The sequence below is a fragment of the Pieris napi genome, chromosome 15, assembly GCF_905475465.1.
Source record: "Pieris napi chromosome 15, ilPieNapi1.2, whole genome shotgun sequence".
In the NCBI taxonomy this organism is placed as follows: Eukaryota; Metazoa; Arthropoda; class Insecta; order Lepidoptera; family Pieridae; genus Pieris; species Pieris napi.
In genome coordinates, this window is record NC_062248.1 from 9,683,746 (window position 1) to 9,706,967 (window position 23,222).

Genomic DNA, 23,222 nt, shown 5'->3' on the forward strand with positions numbered 1-23,222 from the left:
TTCGTTAGAAACATACTTACATACAAATCTTCCTTATTTATAATATTAGTTCAGATTATAAAGGTTTGGAGCCTTTTTTTACTTTTGACTATAGAGCGTTATTGACGTATTTTTTTAATATTATAACGCCGTCCTTGTCTTTTGAGCTAACATAAATTATATACTACTATTAGAAAACACAAAAGATTAGAACGTGTAGGTACTTTAGACTTTTAAAATCTACTGAGGTTAGGTTAGTAACAAGTCCGTTCCGCACGAAGTCTCGAAATAAAAGTGAGTCAACGCCGGTGTTGCCACGCTTTATATAGGTTTCTGCTACAAGATGGCGTTAGTCCGCTAACACTACAATATATTTGAGTGCAAAAATTAAAATAAAAACGGTTTTAAAACTCCGACCCTAACCCCCGTTTTGATTGCGCATCTATCGAAGTAAACATTACTTGTTTGTTTACGATTTTACAATAACTATTTACTATCCATTAAGATAAATGGACCATGAAATGACGCACTCAGGGTCCGTATATATAACATATCTCTACGGGATTTACAAATTAACCAATAAAGCTTTTTATGAATTTGACGAATATTTAAATGATCCTAATCCTTGGGATTGATTTGCTCCAGTTCAAACAATTTGTGTGACTCAAAACTTAGCGATTAATAAGAGTAGCGGAAAGTTTCTTGCCAGTTCTTCTTGCCCGCTCTACGCCCATGACTAGTGGTAGTAAATGTAAATTTAGAATTAATTTAATCTCTTTTCTGACGTTCATAAGTGTACTTGTTTACCTATATGAATATATTTTGATTTTGACTTTACTCACTAAAGACTGGAGTCTAATAACAATAGGTTGCTTCAGCTTAAAAATCCAGGCTATATGAAATAATGAAACTGGATTTAATTCTACACAAAAATGAAGAAAAAATAAAAACAGCTTTATCGCTCAATTTAAAACGGCTTAAGCGTAAATCCGCAATTTGAAAGGGATATGGGAACGACATTTATTTGTGAACGCTTTTGCGGAAATTAATTATTTAAACGGTAATTGCATTAGTATTTTTTGTGTGTGGTGTATTGAGTAATGGGTATTGTCTGAAAGGCTTAAGTCCCAGGCAGTACAATGTTTTGAATTTGACGTTCATATGAAATTTAACTGGCTTTCATTATTAGTATTATTATACCTAGGTCGATTATAATCGAACCCAATAAGTACCATATCATTAAACTGGCCCTTTTTTATACCCGAATTGGAAATTCAAAAATTCCAAATTCCAAATCATTTATTCTTATAGTTACACTTATGAACGTCAAAAAAAATGAAATGCTTCTAATTTTACATTTACTGCCAGTTCTCAAATCAAGGACGTAGAACGGAAGAGAAGAACTGGCACACTGCAGGGATGTGTGGGACTCGGCCCACACCAGAATAAATAAAGATATATAGGGTGTCTCAGTAAGAGTGCACTTTTTAAAATTGTAATATTTTTGGTTTTCCTGCAAGTGGCAACTCTGAAATTTGACAGGTGTCACCTCTGTTTATTCCGATTATTAAAAATGGAGCGCTTTTCGAAAGAACAACTCGTTATAATTGTGAAAACTTATTACAAAAGTAACGCTGAAAACGCTCGCAAACTTCACCAAATTTTAGCCGAGAAAGTGCACCTAATGTGTCAACCATTCGAAGAGTGTTCAAAAAATTTGAAGAAACTGGGTCAATTAGGTATGGATAATAAGAATCCTTTGCGTCAACGTACCGGTCGGTCCCTTGAAAACATTGCTGCTGTAAACGAGAGTGTCGCCATCGAATACCCGAAAACATCAATTCGACTTAGCAAATTTTGACTAAAGACCTTCATGCGTACAAGATTCAGTTAACTCAGTAGCTCAAACCAGCAGACCAAGGAAAGCACCGGCAATTTGCTCATTGAGTAATGGAGCACAGGGAAGTCGATGCCAATTTTTTGAAAAAAGACATTTTCTCCGATGAACAGAACACATTAGCTCACGAAATTCTGATGTCAACTGGCCACCAAGATCGTTCGATTTAACGCCCAGCGATTTTTTCTTTGGGGTTTTGTGAAATCTCGAGTTTATGCGAATAAACCCGAAACCATTCCTGAGCTCAAATCGAAAATCCAACGCGTCATCGGTAAGATACAGCCACATCTCTGTGAAAAGGTCATGGAAAATTTCATGAAAAGTGTATAGCCTGCCATTGGAGCCGTGGAGGTCATTTGCCGGATATTTTATTCCATACTTAATCGGAACATGTCTTCTTTACAATACAATAAAAATATCAGAATTCTGTCATAAAATACTTGTTTTAATTTCAAAATGAAAAAGTGCACTCTTACTGAGACACCCCTTAGTAATCACTTAACATCAGTTGAATTTGCCACGTTTTCCTATCATCCTAGCCGGCAGTATTATTATTAGTTTTAAGTAAAACGGCTGAAATGAAAAGGGTTTCAGGAAGGGTGACGTCACGCGGGCTTTCCCGTGACTCATTTATGTTCGTGAATAGGTTTTCTTATTTCAACTCGCTTTCTGTCTGCGTGTGACGTCATTTCGTCTACTTAATGCTGTTGGCAAGCATTTCTGTAGAAGGGGAAATCGCGACTGGCGTAACTTTATACTTGAGTCTCCAGTTTTCCTTTAGAATTACTTTTTCGTTTTGTACGATATTTTTTCAACATGACAATATTTTTTTAGTAACACAAATATACTGTATTTACGACACCTTTTTATCTAAATTTTAATTGGATATAAAATATGGCCTATTTTATGGAACTTAACGTGAAAAAAAAACGATAGAATATTTAAAAAAACTCTTTATTATTAGTGTAGCTTTATATAAGCGCACCACCGCCATGTGGAACCACTTGCCCACTAAAGTATTTCCCAACCAATTCGACGTATGGTCCTTCAAGAAAAGAGCGTACCAATTCTTAAAAAGTCTGCAACGCACTCGCGAGTTGGCATTGAGAGTACCGTATCACTTACAACATGAACCTTTTGCCCGTTTTCCCCCAAAAACAATTATAATAATTTCTTATAAATAATTGTGTTATAAAACCTAAAAGTCCCTTATCGTAAAAGTAGTACAATTACGCTTACGTGACTCAATTCTATTCTTGGCAGCGTTTTGACCGTTAAAGAGCACGAGTGCTATCGCGGCTGAAACTTAAAATAGGCTGTTCGAAACAAATTTAAATTTCTTTAAGCTTAGAAAAACACTTTTTTAACGGATTTGAAGTTATGTTTTATTATAAATTTACAATTAGTTTACATAATTTTAAATTTAACCGACGTTTCGCGTACTTTACAGCGTGCGTGGTCACGGTGACTGAAGACAAAAGGTGTTGAATGTCAAAAAGTGTAGCTGTAGAAAAAGTTGTGTTATCTGTATTTATTTCCCCGGAGTTGGTATCGACTGAAAGATGTAGGTAGTGTTTTGACAGAAATGTCTAAAAGTTATGTCAATAAGACAATACTATTCTTCAAGCTTATATACCGATCAAGTAAAGGCCCTTACAGGTCTTATCATCACGCATTCCGGCCATCATTATACCTGCATCTTTATTGTCTTTGAACACCTGTATATCTTTGAGTACCTACAATGAGTTTGTTAGAGTCATGGTCGTGTAAATGTTTCTATTCAAAATAACATTTTTATAATGCACTTCACTAAGACGTCATTGGACTTTTTTTTATGTAATACGATGCAAACAGGCAGGAGCCTCATTAATTATAGCCCTAACACAAAAAAATCACATGGTGTTAAGTGATACCGCCGCCCATGGACACTTGCGAGTGTCTACTTCTGACACATTTAACCACAGTATTCGAGAGTACAATGTTTTGGCAGGTTGAGTTATTAATTGTAATTAAATATGGCTTAATGAGGTATGACGTAACCACCAATGTAGGACGGCTTCAAATGGCATGTGAGTCAGTCTGTCCACGTATGGTTGCTTTATTTTGACCGTTTCCGTTTTTGGAAGTCTGCCCTTAGTGTAAAACGATTTATGTTGCCATTAGATGCTATATAGGAGTTCAAGTTATAAGCCCTCTTGTATTCAAAATTATTTATGTAGCCAAGTTCACATTTCAAGGATCGTCATGCTCGCTTAACTATCATTGCTTGTGGCGGCGTCCATGCGTTGGGTTGTCTCTCTCTCCAAAATATGGCAAAGGGGCTGTCCATGCATCATGCTCGTGAACGGGTGCTGCTTGTGGTGACTGGGCGTACTTGAATTCGTGTATGCGGTGATGTTGCTTATTTCGACTATGTGTTTGCGTGTTGTTTCAACGAGAATGTAAGTGCGTGCTCCTATTACACCATGCCTCCTGCTGATAGAGGACAAGTCTTTGTTTTTTTTTTAATATTTTTGTTATTATTATTAATTACTTGCAATAAGTCATGTGGAACATGATGTAATGGTTGCAGCTCCTTACAAACGTTGTGTAAAAAATGGCGATTAAAAATAGTGGCGGAGTGTTTATTGCCAGTTCTTCTCTTCCGTTCTGCGCCCTTGATTTGAGAACTGGCAGTAAATGTAAAATTAGAAGCATTAATATATATTTCTTTACTGGCGAGTCATAATTGTACATTATGTTACCTATATGATTAAATGTTTTTTTACTTTACTTTATTCATATAGATAACAAAATGCTTAGCTTGCAAATAATGTATTCGTGGTGGCATGCATCTTTCAATAGCGCTGTCAATATGGAGTTTTCGTATTACACAATTCCATGTTTGCGACAACAGCACTACTGGTTTGGAAATAATTATATTGAGATTGTGTGTTGTTTATGTTAAAGCTGATAATTATAATTATTGATCGATCTTTGACATCAGTATTGGGTTAATATATTGGTCTAGTGTATTTAAAGTACTTAAGGACTTACTTTTTCATTGGAACGATTGGCCCCGGCTTCAATGTAAATACAAATGTGTGTAATTGAAAATATATTCAAGTTGATAAGATACCGCTAATACCAAAGATTATAGTAACATTTGTTTAATGGTAATTGCTTGAGAAATTTTAATGACGCATTAAGCAACTTTGTCTTTTAAACAATCGATTAACCTAAACATATTTTAGTTAATAATAATAGTAATTTATTTGCAAGAATATGGTACAAAAATAGTAATGGTCTAAACTTCGCATATTCAGTTACATATTACATTACATTATGAATCATATTATAGTCAATTCTTAAATTATTTTATCACTACATCATCACATTTTTAAAATACATATATTATAACATTATCAAAGTAATATAATTTATTAATATACGTGTACAATGTTCCTTTATATTTTTCAGTTTTTAATTATTATTTTTTGTTGTTGCAGGTAAATAAGGAATTAAAAGGCAGTAAACTATATATATATCAAGTAAGAAAACCACTATTCTGTAACTACCTTTATTTTGTTCATAAACAATGAGGTAGAACACAATATTAATGGTCCAGTGGGGGGGTCCAACCCTTTATGACCTCAGATTGCAGCCGTTGCTTTGATTATAATTTTCTTGACAATTAGGCGATAGCTGTGACTGACGCATGACGCATGCTTGGTAATCCATTGGTGCGTGAAGTCTACACTGCTTTTGCTAGAAAAATATTTGAGAAAATTCACTAGTTTTAATTAATTAATTTAATAGATGATAGATTTTCCATATCTCATCATATCTACCTCCGATTCCGACCAAGGATATCTGCTGCTACTATTTTGAGAGTTGGCTTAGTAGTTTAAGCCGTCGACTCCAAAGCGAAGTCGTGGGTTCATATTCCAGTTGTGTACAGATTTATCTTGATTGAAAAATGAGGTACTCAAACATTTCGTAGACTCAAAAATCAAAGATGAACACTTGTGTATAAAAGACATGGAATCTGAAGTCATCGTGTGTGATTGTAACGCCATTGTGTTATTTCCCATTAAATTATAAAAAACTACGCCATCCAAAAGAAAGTTGCTTTGCTTTCTGGCTTACGTGTATAATATTCTGATTGTCGACGGCCGAGAGTTGTACAGGATAATTTGAAACGAACGAGATAAACACGATGCATTTTAATAGTTTATATAAAAGGCGAGAGCCAGTTGTTGGAGACACCTAGCCTCTGACAAGTGGGTCGTGTCACTGTGGACGGCTTAAGTTGTCAGCTGAGGCGGAAGCGGTTAAAAGTTTTTTTTTTTTACTTTTTATTAAGGTAATTTTTTGTTTATTCGTGCTATTACTTGCAAATCTGCTCACAAAGAGCAGTGTTGGCCTAGCGGTTTCAGCGTGCGACTCTCATCTCTGAGGTCGTAGGTTCGATCCCCGGTTGTGCACCAATGGACTCTTTCGCATTTAACATTGAAGGAGAACATCGTGAGGATTACCTTAGACACAAAAAGTCGATGGCGTGTGTCAGGCACCAGGAGGATCATCAGTGATCACCTACTAAAGACAGATTACCACAGATTTTTTTTTTTATTACTTGCAAATCATATTTTGACGTAATTTGTAGCTTCTTACGAGTAACGTAAACGTCAATGTATTTTGATTAAAATAGCTTTAAAGAACTATTATTAGAGATTCGACTCCCGACTGTATAGTGCTATCGCCAATTAACTTACATAGATTTAAACTTGTCATTTCAAATGTAAAAGCGGAAGCGGATATAACGAACGCTACAGTCCGTAACTCGCGTTTCCAATCCACGCACTCCGGGAGGTTGTCGAGTGGCGAGTGACACAGCCTTTCTATCTGTCTTGGCCAGGTTATAGCCTGTATTGATAGAGCATTCCGTAACGTTCAGACAATGTCAAGACAAGGCCTCGATATATTGTGTTCTGAAAATATTTGAGCGTGTTTCAAGGTGGTGAGTGGGTGGTGTTGAAAATGTTTATTGTTCTTTTTTTAAATTTAACCAATTAATAGTTATGCTGATTAGCGTTAGATGTTTTAACTTTAAAAGTCGTGAGTATATTTATCAATTTGAGTTTTTTTTTATTATAGCTTAAAAGTCAAAGTAATTTATTCATATAGGTAAGGGAGCGTCCAAGTATTACGTAACGCAATTTTGGAGATTATTGACACACCCCCCCCCCCATGTATCTCGCCGTAACGTTTTTCAGTACCCCAGTACTGTACTCAAGTATAGTAAAACGTTTCGTGACCACCTTGTGTCTCTTTAGTTACTATTATGTGGTGTAAGTCGAAAATAATATTAACAATAACGCGTAATTCAATCCCCGCCCCGCATCGTAACGTTTTACAAAAAGAAAGGCATGGAAATGAGTGTCGCAAATTGTATAATAAAGTGTCAATGTTTATGAAATAACCTTTATACCGTTAATATTTAAATTATTTTTCAATATTAAATTCATTTCGATCTATAACATTTAAAAATCATAAAAATCAACTCATATTCACAATAAAAGGCTACTTGACGTAACTGGTTTTCATTTCGACTTGGGTTTATTATTTCCTTGTTTAGTCATGTTATTGTTACTGCGGAAATGTTGTATACTACTGTCTTAAACAATTAATGTCTCTATTTTGACGTTTGTACTTTCTAATTGTTTACTATGAAATTAAAAGCCCAGGGAACGAATAATATGTAAAATCGTAAAGGTATCTTAATAGTAAGCATAGGTTTTTGAATGGAAAACTGAAGGCTATATATATATATGCAACTAAACCAAATCATGAATATACATCATTCGAATAGATATATAACCAGCAATGCCATATAGGAAATCGCGTTGTAGGAGGTTTCTCGTAAACTCGTATTTGAACAATGGGGGACACTTAATATAAACATTTTGTGTTAGGTCAAAATTATATTGACGTGATAAGTATCGTAAAAGCTAAAGCATTAAGGCCTAGTATCCTATTAGTTTCTAAATTTCACCTTTTATGATACATATAATCGTATTTGCTTTCGTATGCACAATGGTTTTTATAAAATTATTATATACCTATTAACAAACCCACAATAACACAATGCTCTGCTATCGATTTTGTGAAATTGTATTCTCGTTGTGATGAGTAGAGATGAGCCTTGGTAATAACTGATACATCAAGAGGAAACTGTATTTATGGTGTATTGTTTATATAAGCAGAAATTGAATATAAAAGAAAGTACAGTGATAACTATAGACAATTGTTGCCAAAACACAGATGGCGTGCTGGACAATTTGTGTATTGTTAATGCTTCCAGAGATCACATATCGTGAACAATGGTGATGTCGAAAACACCAGATCTCGCGTGTAAATCGCTATTGTTTACCTTTGTTTAAATAGTACAATAGTTAAATATATTAAAAAATTCAGACGTACAAAAAACAGCCTATCCATTTCAATAATAGATTAGACATTTTTGAACATTAATCATAGAGGATTAATTGTGTGAAACATTACAATTAATATTAGTTTTTAACGTAATAAAATATTTTAATAATGTGATAATGTAGTAATACAATAATATAATGATATGTCTCAAAATGTAATTACCTATTATAACTTCTATTTAAAATTCTACCGTTTAGGAAAATTTTGCAAGCATTATGTGTGGCAGAATATGTGAACTTTAAATTGTACCACCATAAGATTTTTGTGCCATATTCTTGCAAACAAATTATTATTATTATTTAATAAAAATTCAAAACGTACAAAATCAAATCATATCTCTCTTGATAATATAGTGTTGAATTTGATTTATATATGTTATGATCGTAATAGTAGTATATTTAGACATTTCACGTACGTTCGTAAGTATACTTAGTTTCCAATATTTAATAAATTTTGATTTGGTTTGGTCTGTACACGGAATTTTTAATTCTCTTTCGGAATTTTGTGGTAGCGTAAAAACAATGTTATTTTTTTATTTATTACTTTGGTAAATAATAATAAAACACATTTTATTGTAAAGTACTTGAAAACCGGAAAATCAATATCAACAAAATTTACATATATGGAAATACAAAAGATGTTGTATAAAGAGAATGTTCGTGTTACATGCAGCAGTTTTCCCATTAATGTTTTAGTCTTTTTCCGGGTCAGGTCGCCCTGGATCTTTGAACTCTCTAGAAGGCTCTAGGACACTTGACATGCCGAGCTTGAGATATGAAGTTGGTAATAATAATCAGTTTACATATAATACTATATTTCTTTTACATGAAATAGACTATAGAATATTTTTAGTAACATTTCACCGATATTTACTTGTAACATAGTACAGTGTAATTCAAATTTAATATATTAATACACATAATATATAGGAGACTACTACTTTTGAGTCTTAAAAAAACCTTAAAAACCTCCCAACTGATAATGTTGGATAAGAAATTTATACTGTCTCCAAACGATTAGATAACGATAGCTAAACTGATAAGCTATATTTGTATGTCTTTAAAAACACACTAAACCACATAAAAATTAAGGTTAAATCAAAGAATATTGACCCTTTGGAGTAAAAGCGTAATAATAATTTCAATTGTTTTGTTTTAATAATTAGCTGGTATTTGGTGTTTTGTGGTTATATTTAAGCTTCAAAAACAACAGTCAACTATGACATAAGTTGAAAACCAATAGATACATTTCTACTGAAGTCAGATTTCGTCTAGCATAGTTTAATCTTCAATATCCTAGCGTGAGCTGGGAGCGCTGACTTTCGCATAGTCGCATTTTGAACCAAGTAATAACTTAATATTAAAATCTATATCGAACCAATACAAATGCTACAAATGAAAAGTACCGTAGAGTGCATCAATTAACCTCCTGTGCCTGACACACGCCGTCGACTTTTTTGGGTCTAAGGCAAGCCGGTTTCCTCACGATGTTTCCTTCACCGTTCGAGCGAATGTTAAATGCGCACATAGAAAGAAAGTCCATTGGTGCATAGCCGGCAATCAAACATACATGGACGAGAGTTGCTGTGAAGGCCAACAGTGTTGCAGTCCTGATTTAACTATTAAATTTATTGTTGGTAATAAATATAAAGAAAAAAAGTGTTACGACATCGCTTAGAGACATTGAGCCCAAGTTTACCACTATCGACAAAAGATGGCGCTATTTTCAATGGCTAAATAAATTCTGAAACGCGCTAACAAAGTTATTTGGTTTGATAAGCTTATATACGATGTTCGTAGTTGTACATTTCACTAATGTAAGTATGTGAAAAGTCGTATAGAGGTTACGCGTCTATTACTAGCTGTGCGCAATGTTTATCGTTGCGTGCAGATTCCAAGACGCTATATAAATTTGGAAATGATCAGGGACGAAATATACGACACCGGCCCATGCCAGTGTTGTCTTAATTTCCAAGACAATTTTTTTATTTATAAAATCTAAATAATTGTAAAAAATTCAAAATTAAATAGATAAATATTTTTTAAAAATAAAAAAACAAATTGGTCGTAGGATTCGAACTGGCATCCACTGAACAATGGCGTGTTTCGTCGCGTGCGTAATGTCACATGATCGTGAAAATAAAACATGATACTGATTACGACCAGTTTCAATATATAAAGTAACGGAACGTTTTGTATAATAAAACATCAATTTTCGTTTTCATAAAATCTTTTTTTTTTAATATGCCTATTTGGATCATCATAACTTGTGTAATGTATATATACATAAACTAATTACGGTTATATACATGAAATTCTCTTAGAGGTGATATTCAAAGATGAGACTTACGCTATGTATATGTCACCGGAAGATAACAAATCAAAAATCCACAAGTAAAAAGTAAAAGTAAGTAAATTTCTTAGGAAATTTATAATTTACGCGATATATTATATTTATCAATTTGCGAAAATGGGGGCTTAAAAGAATACAAATTATCTCTCGTTTAAAATCCTACGAAAGTATATAAATTTCTTACAAAATTTATAAACTTGCGGATTTTGTTATATATTCCGGTGACATATATATTATATATATGTCAAAAATATATTATATGTTGACATACGGGAGTTCGCGCTGTCTCGTTTTTGAATGTCATCCTACGTTATCCAAGGCCAATCGATACAAATAAGAATTATAGTTATTTAACACTTTAGTGTATTGTGGCTTCAAGCAACTTTATCAGAAATACAGTCAAAACCGGTTATAACGACATTGAAGGGACCGTATAGTTGCCGACGTTATATCCGATAGTCGTTATAAGCAATGTCATATGTATGTACATAGTTATCGATCTAGAATAGGTAGGTATGGGTTATAATATGGTATGTTAATATTATAATATGTAAACGAGTCAAAAAAGAAACAAAAATATTTATTACGAAATAATTAGGTACAAAAGTAATTAGTCATTTTGGTCTGTTTTTTTAGCCCAGTCTCAAATATTTTTTGCATTTTACGTTTCATACTCCTCAAGGTATGAGTATCACCAGTATCAAATTGTTCGTTAAAAGTAACAAATTTTTGCAAAATCGTTACAGCGTTAAGAGCCTCGGAAATCGTTGTTGGTTGAAACTGTTCGTTGGGAGAAAGTGCGTAGGTAATAATATGCCTGAATATTCATTCAATGCTTATAAATAAGATTTAAAATCGTTTGTATTGTTTTGTTTTGCTGAGACAAGAAGCGGTTGGTCGTTATAGCCGATGAATATCGATAAACTTTCGTCGTTGTAAGCGATATGTCGCTGTATCCGATGTTGTTATAAGCGGTTTCTTTACTGAATAGTTTACTTGGGATTCGGACGGGACCATACAATCCGGTTGTAATAACCGATAGGTCGTTGTAAACGATGTCGTTATAAACGGTTTTGACTGTAGTTTTAAAACTGTTACGACTACAATTACAACTCTGTGAAGCAAATCAAATAGCACTTTTAACCAGTAAACTGTATTTTTTATTATAAACGAGTCGGTTCCATAGATGTTTTATGTTTTGTTGAATAAAGGAACGAGCCTTTACGGTCTCGTACAAGCGTTATAAAACTGTTATACGAATTCAAGGCGATGGCCTCTGTTTACATTATTAAATACTGCGCAAACTAACTGCTTTTATTATGAACGAACAATAGACATGAATTATTATGAGGATCATAGTTCTCTTTGAGGATATTTCTCTAGTTTTTAAAGATAGCAACTTCGTTTGAATATTTTAACTTCTACTTTATTTTAATGTTAAAAATTCCTGTTAGTTAATGCGGTGAAATTTCAAAGATTTTCGAAATAATTTTTTAAAATTACTTTTATAAAACAATGGCTTATTTAATATTAATTTCGAAAAACCCAGCGTAAAAGTATGGTATTTCTAAAGAACAGTGTTGGCCTAGTGGTTTTTTGCGTGCGACTCTCATACCTGAGGTCGTAGGTTCGATCCCCGGCTGTGCACCAATGGACTTTATTAATTATTTCTATGTGCGCATTTAACATTTTCGCGAACGGTGAAGGAAAACATCGTGAGGAAACCGACATGTCTTAGACCCAAAAAATCGACGGCGTGTGTCAGGCACTGGAGGCTGATTACCTACTTGCCTATTAGATTTAAAAATGATCATGAAACATTTTCAGAAATCTGAGGTTGTAGCGCCACTGATTTATTTTTTTATTTTTAAATATTTTGACATTAATACACGTTTTCAATTAATATTAAAGGTATCTGTATAATTTATGATAATAAATAATAATATGTTAATTGCAATTTGTAATATAACAATTTTATTGTTCATACAATGATAACACCTACCCTGAATACTATATTATATAAGTAGATTAAAAGTGTTGTGATGATTTAATTGTTCATTTGTTTTACCAATATTTCGTTATATAGAGATAAAGAACCTATGAAATGATCGTCTGGCGACTAAGTTGTTAACATATATGGCGTAGGTATTGCAGGGTTTTATTCCCTGCCCATTCCGGACGAGCTACTCTCTCCAGCACAGCCTGAGCTGAGCTGTAAAGGCCCTTAAGGCCAGCAGCTAGATTACATTAAAAATAAGTTTGATTCACGACGTAACTAAAATTGTTTGAGGTTCTAGGTTTGAAAATCTGATCGCCATACTTTAATCAGATATATTTGACCACGTCATATATATAATGCATTTTCTACGGTATACGTTACATCTATCTATTTTAAAATACATGACAATTACGGTGAACATAATTGTTTCAAAAAATTTAATAATAAAAAAAATATTTCCAACTACAAATTATAGTTTTTAGAAGTCATTTCCTATTTTAAAAAAGTGCGTGCGTACAAAGTTCACATGTCAGAAGTGAAACTTCTTTGTAAATTAATTATTACTAAGGTAAAAGCCCCAATAGATGATCATGTACCAGTATATGATCACTCCATGTATTTGTATATCTATATTCACGCTGTATACGGGCTAATGATAATATAAATAATTAAAAAATCTGAGTTTACTGCACAAGACCCTTTTCTTCGAGAAAAACGCTGCACATCTTCGTGACGCTAATATTAATAATATTTATTATTGCGTTTCATACGTAAAAAATTTACCCTCATGCGCCTAAAGAAGTTTCACTTCTAAAACTTATTCGGATTAGGTAGGGTTGGGCGGGGCTAGTTGAGCAATTTTTCACTTGCTTGGATATAGCTCCTCAATGATAAGTCTCAATGAGTTGTTATGTGTCCTGATGGATTAGTAATTTATCCCTTAGTAAAAGTGTCCATAGTATTTTTTTGTAACAAGTCCAATATAATAGCTACAGATGTTTAAATGCAGAAAGTCAAGTATGCTCAATGTACCCCATAGGTGGGGTAAGTTGAGCAAGGGTATGGGGCAAGTTGAGCACTAAGAATGTCTAGGCCAAACCATGGGTTCTATGTTAACTTGAGATGAAGTAAAATATGTGTTAGACAGTCAGCTTTTTATTTATAGTCTTTTATTGACAGAACAACAAAACTTAAAGAAATTTTCTTTGTATATACCCGAAACTAGAATCAACAAAACATGAGCATCCATATCTATCGATTACTTCCGATAATTTCTAAAAAAGATTACCAAGGCTGGTGGGTTCGGGTTTTTGAATTGATAGATACGATTTTTTTGTTTTAAAAACATCATCAACCATTATTTTCCGACCATCTTATTTGCGATTCAGCTGGGTGGAATTCCAATGCCAAATTTAGCAGCACACTCTTAGGCAAGGCGATGGTCGTCTTTTGGAGAAAAATTCCATTTGTAGCAAGTATTTTTTCAAACAGTTCTCCTGTGAGGGAGGATATACTTCCCTCGGTGTTGTATAGCCCATAAATGAACCATCACCTTCATTTAATTTATTTAAAAATGTCAACCCATACCGAATTCTTTAGCGGCGGTATTCACACTTTTTCCTTCATCGTGGACAGCCTTTGCAGCATTATTTAAGTATTCAGTAGTGTAAGAACATCTCCTCCTCTTGTAAGCATCCAAACAAAAATAAATTCATTCTCATCAGTTGTTTAAGTCGTGGAGTTAGTTGAGCTATAGTTGCTCAACTTACCCCAATCCGGAATTTTAAAAGAAAAGTGGGATTGTAAAAAAATGCCTAGAATTAGACCCAAATCCTATTTACAAATCAAAAATACAATAATCTTCTGGAAGATTAACACTGTCCTGATTGAAAACAGAGAACATTAGACAAAGACAGACGAAAACTTGCGATAAACAATGTTTTTACTTTTTGGTCACAAAATAAACAATACGCCGTGACACTTCACTCACTCGTCGAGCTGCCACTAGCTATCGTGCGATGATTACCCCTCCTACGACTCCTTCTTTTTGCTTTTTGATACTCCCGCGTAAGGTGAATAGTTTCCGAGATATTTCGATTGCCCAACTTGCCCCTATGCTCAACTAGCCCCGCTCTACCCTACTAAATAGGCGCTTAAAACGCTTTTTTTTTACATTAATCAGCCCACTAACGATTATATCCGCGTTTTAAGAACAAACAAAAGTGTGCGTCACTAGAGTTAATTCTTAGTTATTGTAACAAAGGTCATTGATACGTCCTGATGATGTAATTGAAAGTTATGTGATTAAAAAAATAAACGCAATCTATTTTTATTATGTTTTCTTTGTATCTATCAAGATCAAAGGTTAATTTCGTCGTGACGCAGTGCGGTCGTACAAATATCAAACGAGCTGTTTGCTTGATACGATAACAATGTAACATAGCAGGGTTTAACAAGGCAGTGTTAACTGCGTCGTTAAGATATCAGCTCTACCAAATTAAACGCTCAAAATCTATTGATAGGAAAGAATTGCCTCTAATGTAATACAAATTTATTTTTAGTGTTTCAAACTTTGTCAAGTTTTATGCAATTAGAGTTAGTGGTGCATACATTGTTTGTGTTTGGAGTTTGGTACTGAATAGGATAATATTTTTTCTATTAAAACCTTAATAAACATTGTGTCTGAAAAACAAATTCAAGTATAAACTTTTGGAAATAAATTATTTGATAAAATTCAGAGTTAAAAGTATCTTTATATTTGATGAGAGATATTATTTAAAAGGGTGGGGCAACGGACATTACAATAAAAGCTTACATCTAGGAATATCCCTTGGCCGTAAACATGTGGGATTTCTCTGCATCTTCTATCGCATTTACCATGGAGAGTGTTCAGAGGAGTTGTTCGGACTAATACCTGCAGCTGAGTTTCATCATCAGACGTCAAGGCAGAATACAAAATATCACCTTGACGTCCGTCGTTCCACAACTGAGCGTTTTTAAGGCAGTTTTTGCCGCGCGCCATCAATATGTGGAACCAGCTGCCCACTGAAGTATTTCGGAAATAATTCGACGTGGGTCCTTCAAGAAAAGAGCGTACCAATTCTTAAAAGGCCTTGTAACATAAAAAAACACACACACAAGTAAAAAATAATTGTACAGTGTACACCCTTCAAATATATAACATACCCATATAAATATGTGATTTGGATCGAGAGATATAAATGATAAGTTATTGCGAAATTTTGGATAAGATAGCTCTGCGAAACTGCGAGACTTGGACAAATTTCAAGAGAAAATTTATTAACTTACACATCCTAGGAATTGCAGAACCGTCCTGTCCTGGGTTCTGCGAAGGGAATATCCAAAGATAAGAGATAAGATTTCGTCTGAATAAATTCAATCAGCGGAACTTCTTTTATAAACAAAACAAGTATTTATTTAATAAATATTCAAATTAAGTTTTGTGCCGTTAGTTCAAAATTTTCGCTCGGCCCAGTTATTAGCTATTACGTTTAACGGTGTTCTCCAGTTGGCAATACTGGTTCATTAATCACATCCTACATAATTGCCTATTTATGTGGTCTACGAACATCTATTTACTGAATCATTAATTATTCTATATTGCACGGAAACTGTTAATAATTGTCATGTCTCATATATGAGTAAAAATTATCGAATAAAATGCGAAATATACTTACTGTATTCTCTAATAGAAATAATAATCTGTAAGATGACGAATTTTTGAAGTTATACTTCTTTAGGCGCGTTATGAAAAATTGATGAGAGTGAAATTCTACGATGCGCGCGCACCGTGACACAAAATTAACAGAATGAAGTTGTCCATGGAAGATGCTACGGCATTGGACATAATTTAAAGACAACATTCGAATAATAATATAATTTATGTGACACTTAATGTAAGAGAATAATAATACATATTTATTTATTTAATTTTACAAATGTAAACTGAACTTTATTGAGTATAATGACTCCTTTTCCAGTTATTGATTATTTAATTGTAATTAATTATATGCATGCAATCAAAAACTATTTTTAATAATGCCAAAGAAGTATAACTTACGCACGTACATAAGTACACGCACCCTTTTTTCAGAAGATGTACAACACAGATCGTTATTTCTGAATAATTTTAAATTGTATTCGTTTTTACAACACAGTCCCAAGCGAAATTAGAGAATTATCACTACGTAAATAATCAAGAAAGCTTTTATAATTTATAACGAATGACGAATATTTAAATGATCCTAATCCTTGGGATTGATTTGCTCCATTTCAAACAATTTGTAGTATTGTATTGTAGTGTTTATTCCATAATATTCGCAAAGAATTTGAATGTGAGAGAATAAGTTTCATAATACAAGTTTGAAAGACAACTCTAAAAAGTAAATATACGAGATCAGACGTAGTAAAAAGTGGCCAGTTTCAAATATACCTCGTTAGATGTATGGTGGTTGGACTTGTTTGGAACCGGACTATGCCTATACTAGTCTATGTCATGGGAATTTATTGGGGCATCTAATCGTATGCTATTTTTGTCGTTAAACCATGAGAACAGAGTTCATTTTCGAATGTCTTGTGTAAGAATTATTTTTATGCATTTACCATTGCCTGCGTCTATTGTGAGTATGGCAATATCTTCTTGTCTTATAAATATTAGAGTTTTGTTTTAAAGTTAGTTAAAAATTGCTTTAGACTGATTTAGTATTTATGTAGAATGTGATATTAACGTTTCGATTTTCGCAAACTTGGTATTTGTATGGAATAAACGCGTAAACCAAGACAATTCTTTAGTTCGTTCGCAATAACATGATCTCTCTTCTCTCCTCTTCCCTTGAAGGTCCCAAAGTCATAACGGTTTGGAAATACCTAGAAAAGCAACTAGTTTCATAATACACCCCCATTTTATACGCGGCAAGAAAAAACTAGTGGTCCAACAACATTTTTATGTCTGGGCCTCAGAATACAGTATCTGTTACATGATCATTTGTCAATCCTCCTATGCTTGTCACACGCCGACTTTTTAGGTCTAAAGCAAGCCTGACGATATTTTCCTTCACCGTTCGAGCGAATGTTAAGCGCACATAGGCAGAAAGTCGTGCACAGTGCACAAGTGCACAGACGAGCATCGAACCTACGACCTCAGGGATGAAAGATGCACGCTGAAGCCACAAGGCCAACACTGCAAACGCGGCAAGTTTCTTATAAAGAGCTCTGCTGTGGAAAGTCAGCATACAAAAATCCATAAATAATTTTCACGCAGCCGCTGCAGTATAAAATATTTCCGCCGGAATAATATAGTTGGTGCGTTGAAAATCGGTTGTTTATATGAGTGAACGAAAAATGAATATGCATTTTCCCGTTGATAATGACGCAGCAGGTCACAATGCGTGCAGCGAATGCGATGAAAATTGTTTGCGTTCGTACGCGCTAATGAATTTTAACGCTGGCACGTTTTTTATACAAAATCTTTTGGATATTATATTTTGTTGCGTTCTCTTGATTTTAAAATGATGGAGGGCTTTTGGGTATGTCAGGTTTATAGCTGCTGGCACCGCGTTCCAAGAAACAGAACAGCCACCAATAAAACTCGAGTTGCCTAATCAGCTTCGTATGCAATCACATAAGTAACCGCCACCGGCTTCGATAAATCTATTGCCTTCGCGACTTTAGATTTACTAGTATTTTAAGGAAACAATTTTGTTAAATAAAATCTCATCTTCATCTCACTTCCGAGCGTTTCACTTCTCTTTCATCGAACACTCTAGAGTCTAGACATATATCTCTGGTCGTTAACACATATTATTTTATTGAGTATTAAATGAAACTCTAGCCTTTATACTAAATTTTAATTTCGTGTACCTTCTAGATACCAGATCTCGTCATCTCATTTGTCCCTACTTTCAGAAGTGTCATGGCCAAAGCTATCCTAAATTCTGACTGCATATCACACATTGAAATCACGTTCCTTGAGTTATTATAATTTTCTTGAATTTGTTTTTTTATGTATGAGTGTAATTTGAGTTAATAAGTTACCGAACAATCTGGACCTAGTATAGAAATATAGAATGTTTTTAATAATTTTTGTATCAAGTAGCCCTTCGATAGTGTTCATCAACGTTCCTTATCTTATCTTATCTGTGATTGAATAATTGACAGGAGCAGTGGTGGAGTGAAACAGGCGTTTGGGCGCCCGGGGGCGAACCGAGCCGCGCCTGCGATGGTGAGCGGTCTGCGCGCGTGCCTGCACCGCCCGCGCCTTGCCTCAGGCCCTGTTGCGGCGATAACACGTCAGTATACACCCGAGGTTCGTTCGATCGTGCTCTCTGGTCTATCGTACTGTCACTAAATACAGCCTTGCTTAGTACCTAGAACCTAGCTCATCAATGGAAACAAAATAAGGGCCCTACTGTCTATCACTAGCTAGACTTTTAGAATCAGTTTGATTGCTCTGTTTTAATTAAAGTTTTCTGACTCTTTTCATCACAGCGTAAACACAATTTGATTGAAAGAGACGAAAGAGCACCATTTAAAAGAGTGCTACTATATGTTAGATTTTATATAGAAATAAATTCATAATTTATTTAAGATCAATATTTAAAATAATGGAAGGTCTAAAATTACATTTACTACCAAAATCAAGGGCGTAGAGCTCGCAAGAACTGGCAAGAAACTTTCTGCCACTCTTTCTAGTAACGTACCGTATTCAGTCTTGGCATGTTACTTCTCACGCTGCATGGAGAGAGTTCGTAGAAACCAGAAATAGAAAACACCAGAGCATTATGCTAAAAGATATGAATAACTTGATTCCTACTAACGTAATAGGTCCTCTTAGCGAGTACGCTCGATTTTGACTAGAGTTAGGGACCTTTGTCAGAATTTAGGCACATATTTAAACGTTTGCTGTGGATATAGTCCAATATAGATATTGCAGATGGCCCAGAATGATTCGTTGTTTCCTCTTCATCAGCTAGGTTCTCTGTACTAGGCAAGAATCTGTCTGTTGGTAGTCACGGCTTGTTGCTAACCACCGGCTTGTGTTGACTTGAGATCATTGTCTTACTGCTTCAAATTATCATAATGTGTACCATACCTTATATTTAATCTTATAACACGATCATTTTACTTATTTCTTTAACCTTCATTATATTAATGATTTATTATTACCAGGCTCCTGATATAGTGTAAATGTCTCAGGAGTCTGTGACTTGGGTTGCCACTCGTTCTTTATAATAAAGTATTGTACGTTATTTCAGGTTATTGTACTCTATAGTATGAGAACAATTAAGTACAGGAAAATACTTTATTTCGCATGATGTAATTTCTTTAGCCGAAAATATTTTTTCGTTAAACGGAATTTTTGGATTTGCGCTGAATCGATGTTTAAATATGAATTGTAAATATGCTGTGCATTTGTTTAATCCAGATACTATTTAATACAAACTGTAAAAAGAATTAAAAGTTATATATTTAAATGTAATAATAAAGAAAATAAATTTTACGTTACTTTGATATGATGTACTTTTTGCTTCTTGTGTAACGTAACGTACTTTAATTGCAAAAAACTGGTGGCAACCATACCTGTGACTCCATTAATATATTGTGTAGCAATTGAATTATAATATTTATATGCATGCAAGAATAGGGACTCATTTAACCTTGTTGCACAAATTTAAACTAATTTTAAGTGTTTCACACATAAAAAAAACAGCGCTATGTTATGTAGCCATGCCCGGCTTCGTGTGCTTGTATAGTTATATATCTCGACTAGAATTTAATGAAATAAATAATATAAAGGACGAGGGTAGATAACATACGCGTTATCGCAAGTGCTCGATAGCGGTCAATTGGTATCCTTTATGATAAAGTCCCGTTTACAATAAGGTTATAAGACATGAATATATATACCAATAACCAAATATTTTTTGAATATAAAATCTTAGATATAATATATTTTAAAAGTCTTTATATATTTGTATTGTAATCGATTTAGTTAGCACAAATCCGCTAGAGAAATATATAAACCTTAATGTTCGCTCAATAACCTTGTTTAGAAAGTTGTTTGTTATTGGGCAATATAAAATAATTGTGTCTAATTAAATAACATTTTGTAGGAGTTATTATATATGTAAAAAAATATATTTATTAGGAATATTAAAAATTCTAATTTAAACTTTGTATGTAAACCTAATTTCATAGGCGCATTTGTTAATTATTTTAAACAAATTTGATTTGGTAAGTTAAATTTTATACCTGCTGTATGAAACTTAGCAAATTACTTGGGAATATAATTAGTGACCATTTAAAGCGTTCTCACCGTTACTTGATGCTTTCTTATTATTATTTTACGGAATTCGGGGTGCGGGTCCCCACGACTACCTGAGTCCCCCACTATTGCAACCCCGGCTCGAGGAGCGTCACTCCAACCCTTAAACGCTACGATGCGCTTGCGCCGGTAACGTGCGAATTTTAATTTTAGTGTAGTGTATAGTGTATATTAATTAATGTATAGTGAAATGGATCTATCGGTGCCGAGGATTAAATTTGAAGCACACGACGATTATGACGAAGTCTTTGATTTTGATGCGATGTAAGTTTTTACTAGTTTCACTTGGTATACCACAAGGGAAGAGATTTCTATAGTTCGGAATGTTTGTTTTTTGCGAAGCTTTTGAAACAGTCTGATATATGATTCAATCATTCCAACGGGGCTAGCATTAAAATTGTCTAAATATAAGATAGATAGATTTAGATTTATAATAGTATTAGTTTGTTTATGTTAAAAGTATTTTGTGCCTAATTCAATTAAGATAATCAAAAGTACTATGTTTAGTACAGGCATAGTAGTATCGTTTGTAAATGATAATTTAAGAATAATGACAATTTCATATAAAAGGTATTGGCATTTGAACATATTAAAGATTTTGTTAGTCTAATTATATATGATATTTTGTATATATATAAAGAATAATTGTTAATACTGTGGGTGACTCTAAATTACACACAGAATACTAATAGTAATTTTAAAGTATTGCTAATTATGCTACCAAAAATCATAGTTCGCTACTAAAAGTAGAATTGTTTGTTACAAGTTTTTTTACGCTCGACTTCCATCCAAAATTATTTCTATAATTACTACGATATATCAGTTGCGAATATCTTCCTAACAATGATTATTATTATTTATTTCCAACACATAAATATATAGTATTTACAATATTCTAACCTACATTATAAATAAAAAAATAAAACAAATTTAAAAAGTTTGGTCCCTGTGACAATGTATCTTTAACGCTGGCAGCATTTCCTTGTTGTATTTCTAATTATTTTCCCTAAAATAGCCTAAACTATATGCTAAATACTAGCATGTGAAAGTGGTAGATGAGAGAGATTTCATAATGTAGAATCCCTAGCGCAGACCAAAATTGCATAAATAAATAACGTCTTACACATGAAATATCTAGACGAAATTAGCTCCGAGCTACTCGTAATTCGTTAGTGAAAAGCTAAAACGTGAAAGTTCACAACACTGAGATTGGATAGGGAATTGGGATCAAGTGATCTCGCCTACATCTGATGAGTTGAAAAACTTTGATGAGCTCCCGTTTTGTTTGCGTAGAGGCCGTAATAGGAATCGTATTTCGTCTAATTATTTTGTACTAAATTCAGCGTATTAGTTGCGCAATTCGCCTGGTAATTGGTAGTCTACGTATATTTACATTGAGATGATATTAGTATAAGAAATAGAGTGTGGCCTGGTGGCTTCAGCGTGCGACTCTCATCCCTGAGGTCGTAGGTTCGATCCCCTGCTGTGCACCAATGGACGATCATTCTATGTGCGCATTTAACATTCGCTCGATAAAGGGAAACATCGTGAGGAAACCGGCTTGCCTTAGACCCAAAAAGTCGACGGCGTGTGTCAGGCACTGGAGGCTGATCTACCTACCTGCCTATTAGATTTAAAAATGATCATGAAACAGATTAAGAAATCTGAGGCCCAGACCTAAAGTGGTTATAGCGCCACTGATTTTTATATAAAATTATATCTTTTCACTTTTTTATTTACGTCCTATATTTTTTGAGTTTGGATTCACGAAGAAACGCTTGAAGTAAGATTAGCTCTGGCCAATCCGTATAAAGTATCAAATAGATTAGAAAAAGTTTAACGTTTCAAAAGGAATTCTATTAATTCTAAACCTAGGTATCATTGAGTAATCAGCTTATTAGCTATTATTTCCAAAGCTTAAACCATTTTCTGAATTTAAGTGGAATTGTTATTAATATCATAAAGACTACCTGACTAAGGATTTAAAATTCACTTTAAGTAATTAAGTAATTGATAGCTTTATAGCTTCAGTAATAAACTAATGGAAAGGATGATAATTTACTCTATACATTCTTAATGACTTCGGGAAATTATTGTTAGAGTTAAGCGGGCTATAGACGGACCACATGTTGCAGCCGATACCGACGCCTCTAAGCGGTCGCCGCACGGCGCGGCGA

The 23,222-nt window shown here is 33.8% G+C and overlaps 1 protein-coding gene across 3 annotated transcripts in view; it reads left to right on the top strand.

Moving 5' to 3' along the window:
• LOC125056602 (homeodomain-interacting protein kinase 2) overlaps positions 1-23,222 on the top strand; it is a 130,266-nt gene that overhangs the window by 79,994 nt on the left and 27,050 nt on the right. For all 3 annotated transcript variants that reach the window (XM_047659786.1, XM_047659785.1, XM_047659787.1), the window contains exon 3: positions 18,879-19,009. In XM_047659786.1, the coding sequence (XP_047515742.1) occupies positions 18,879-19,009 (131 nt within the window). The remainder of the gene's footprint in view (positions 1-18,878; positions 19,010-23,222) is intronic.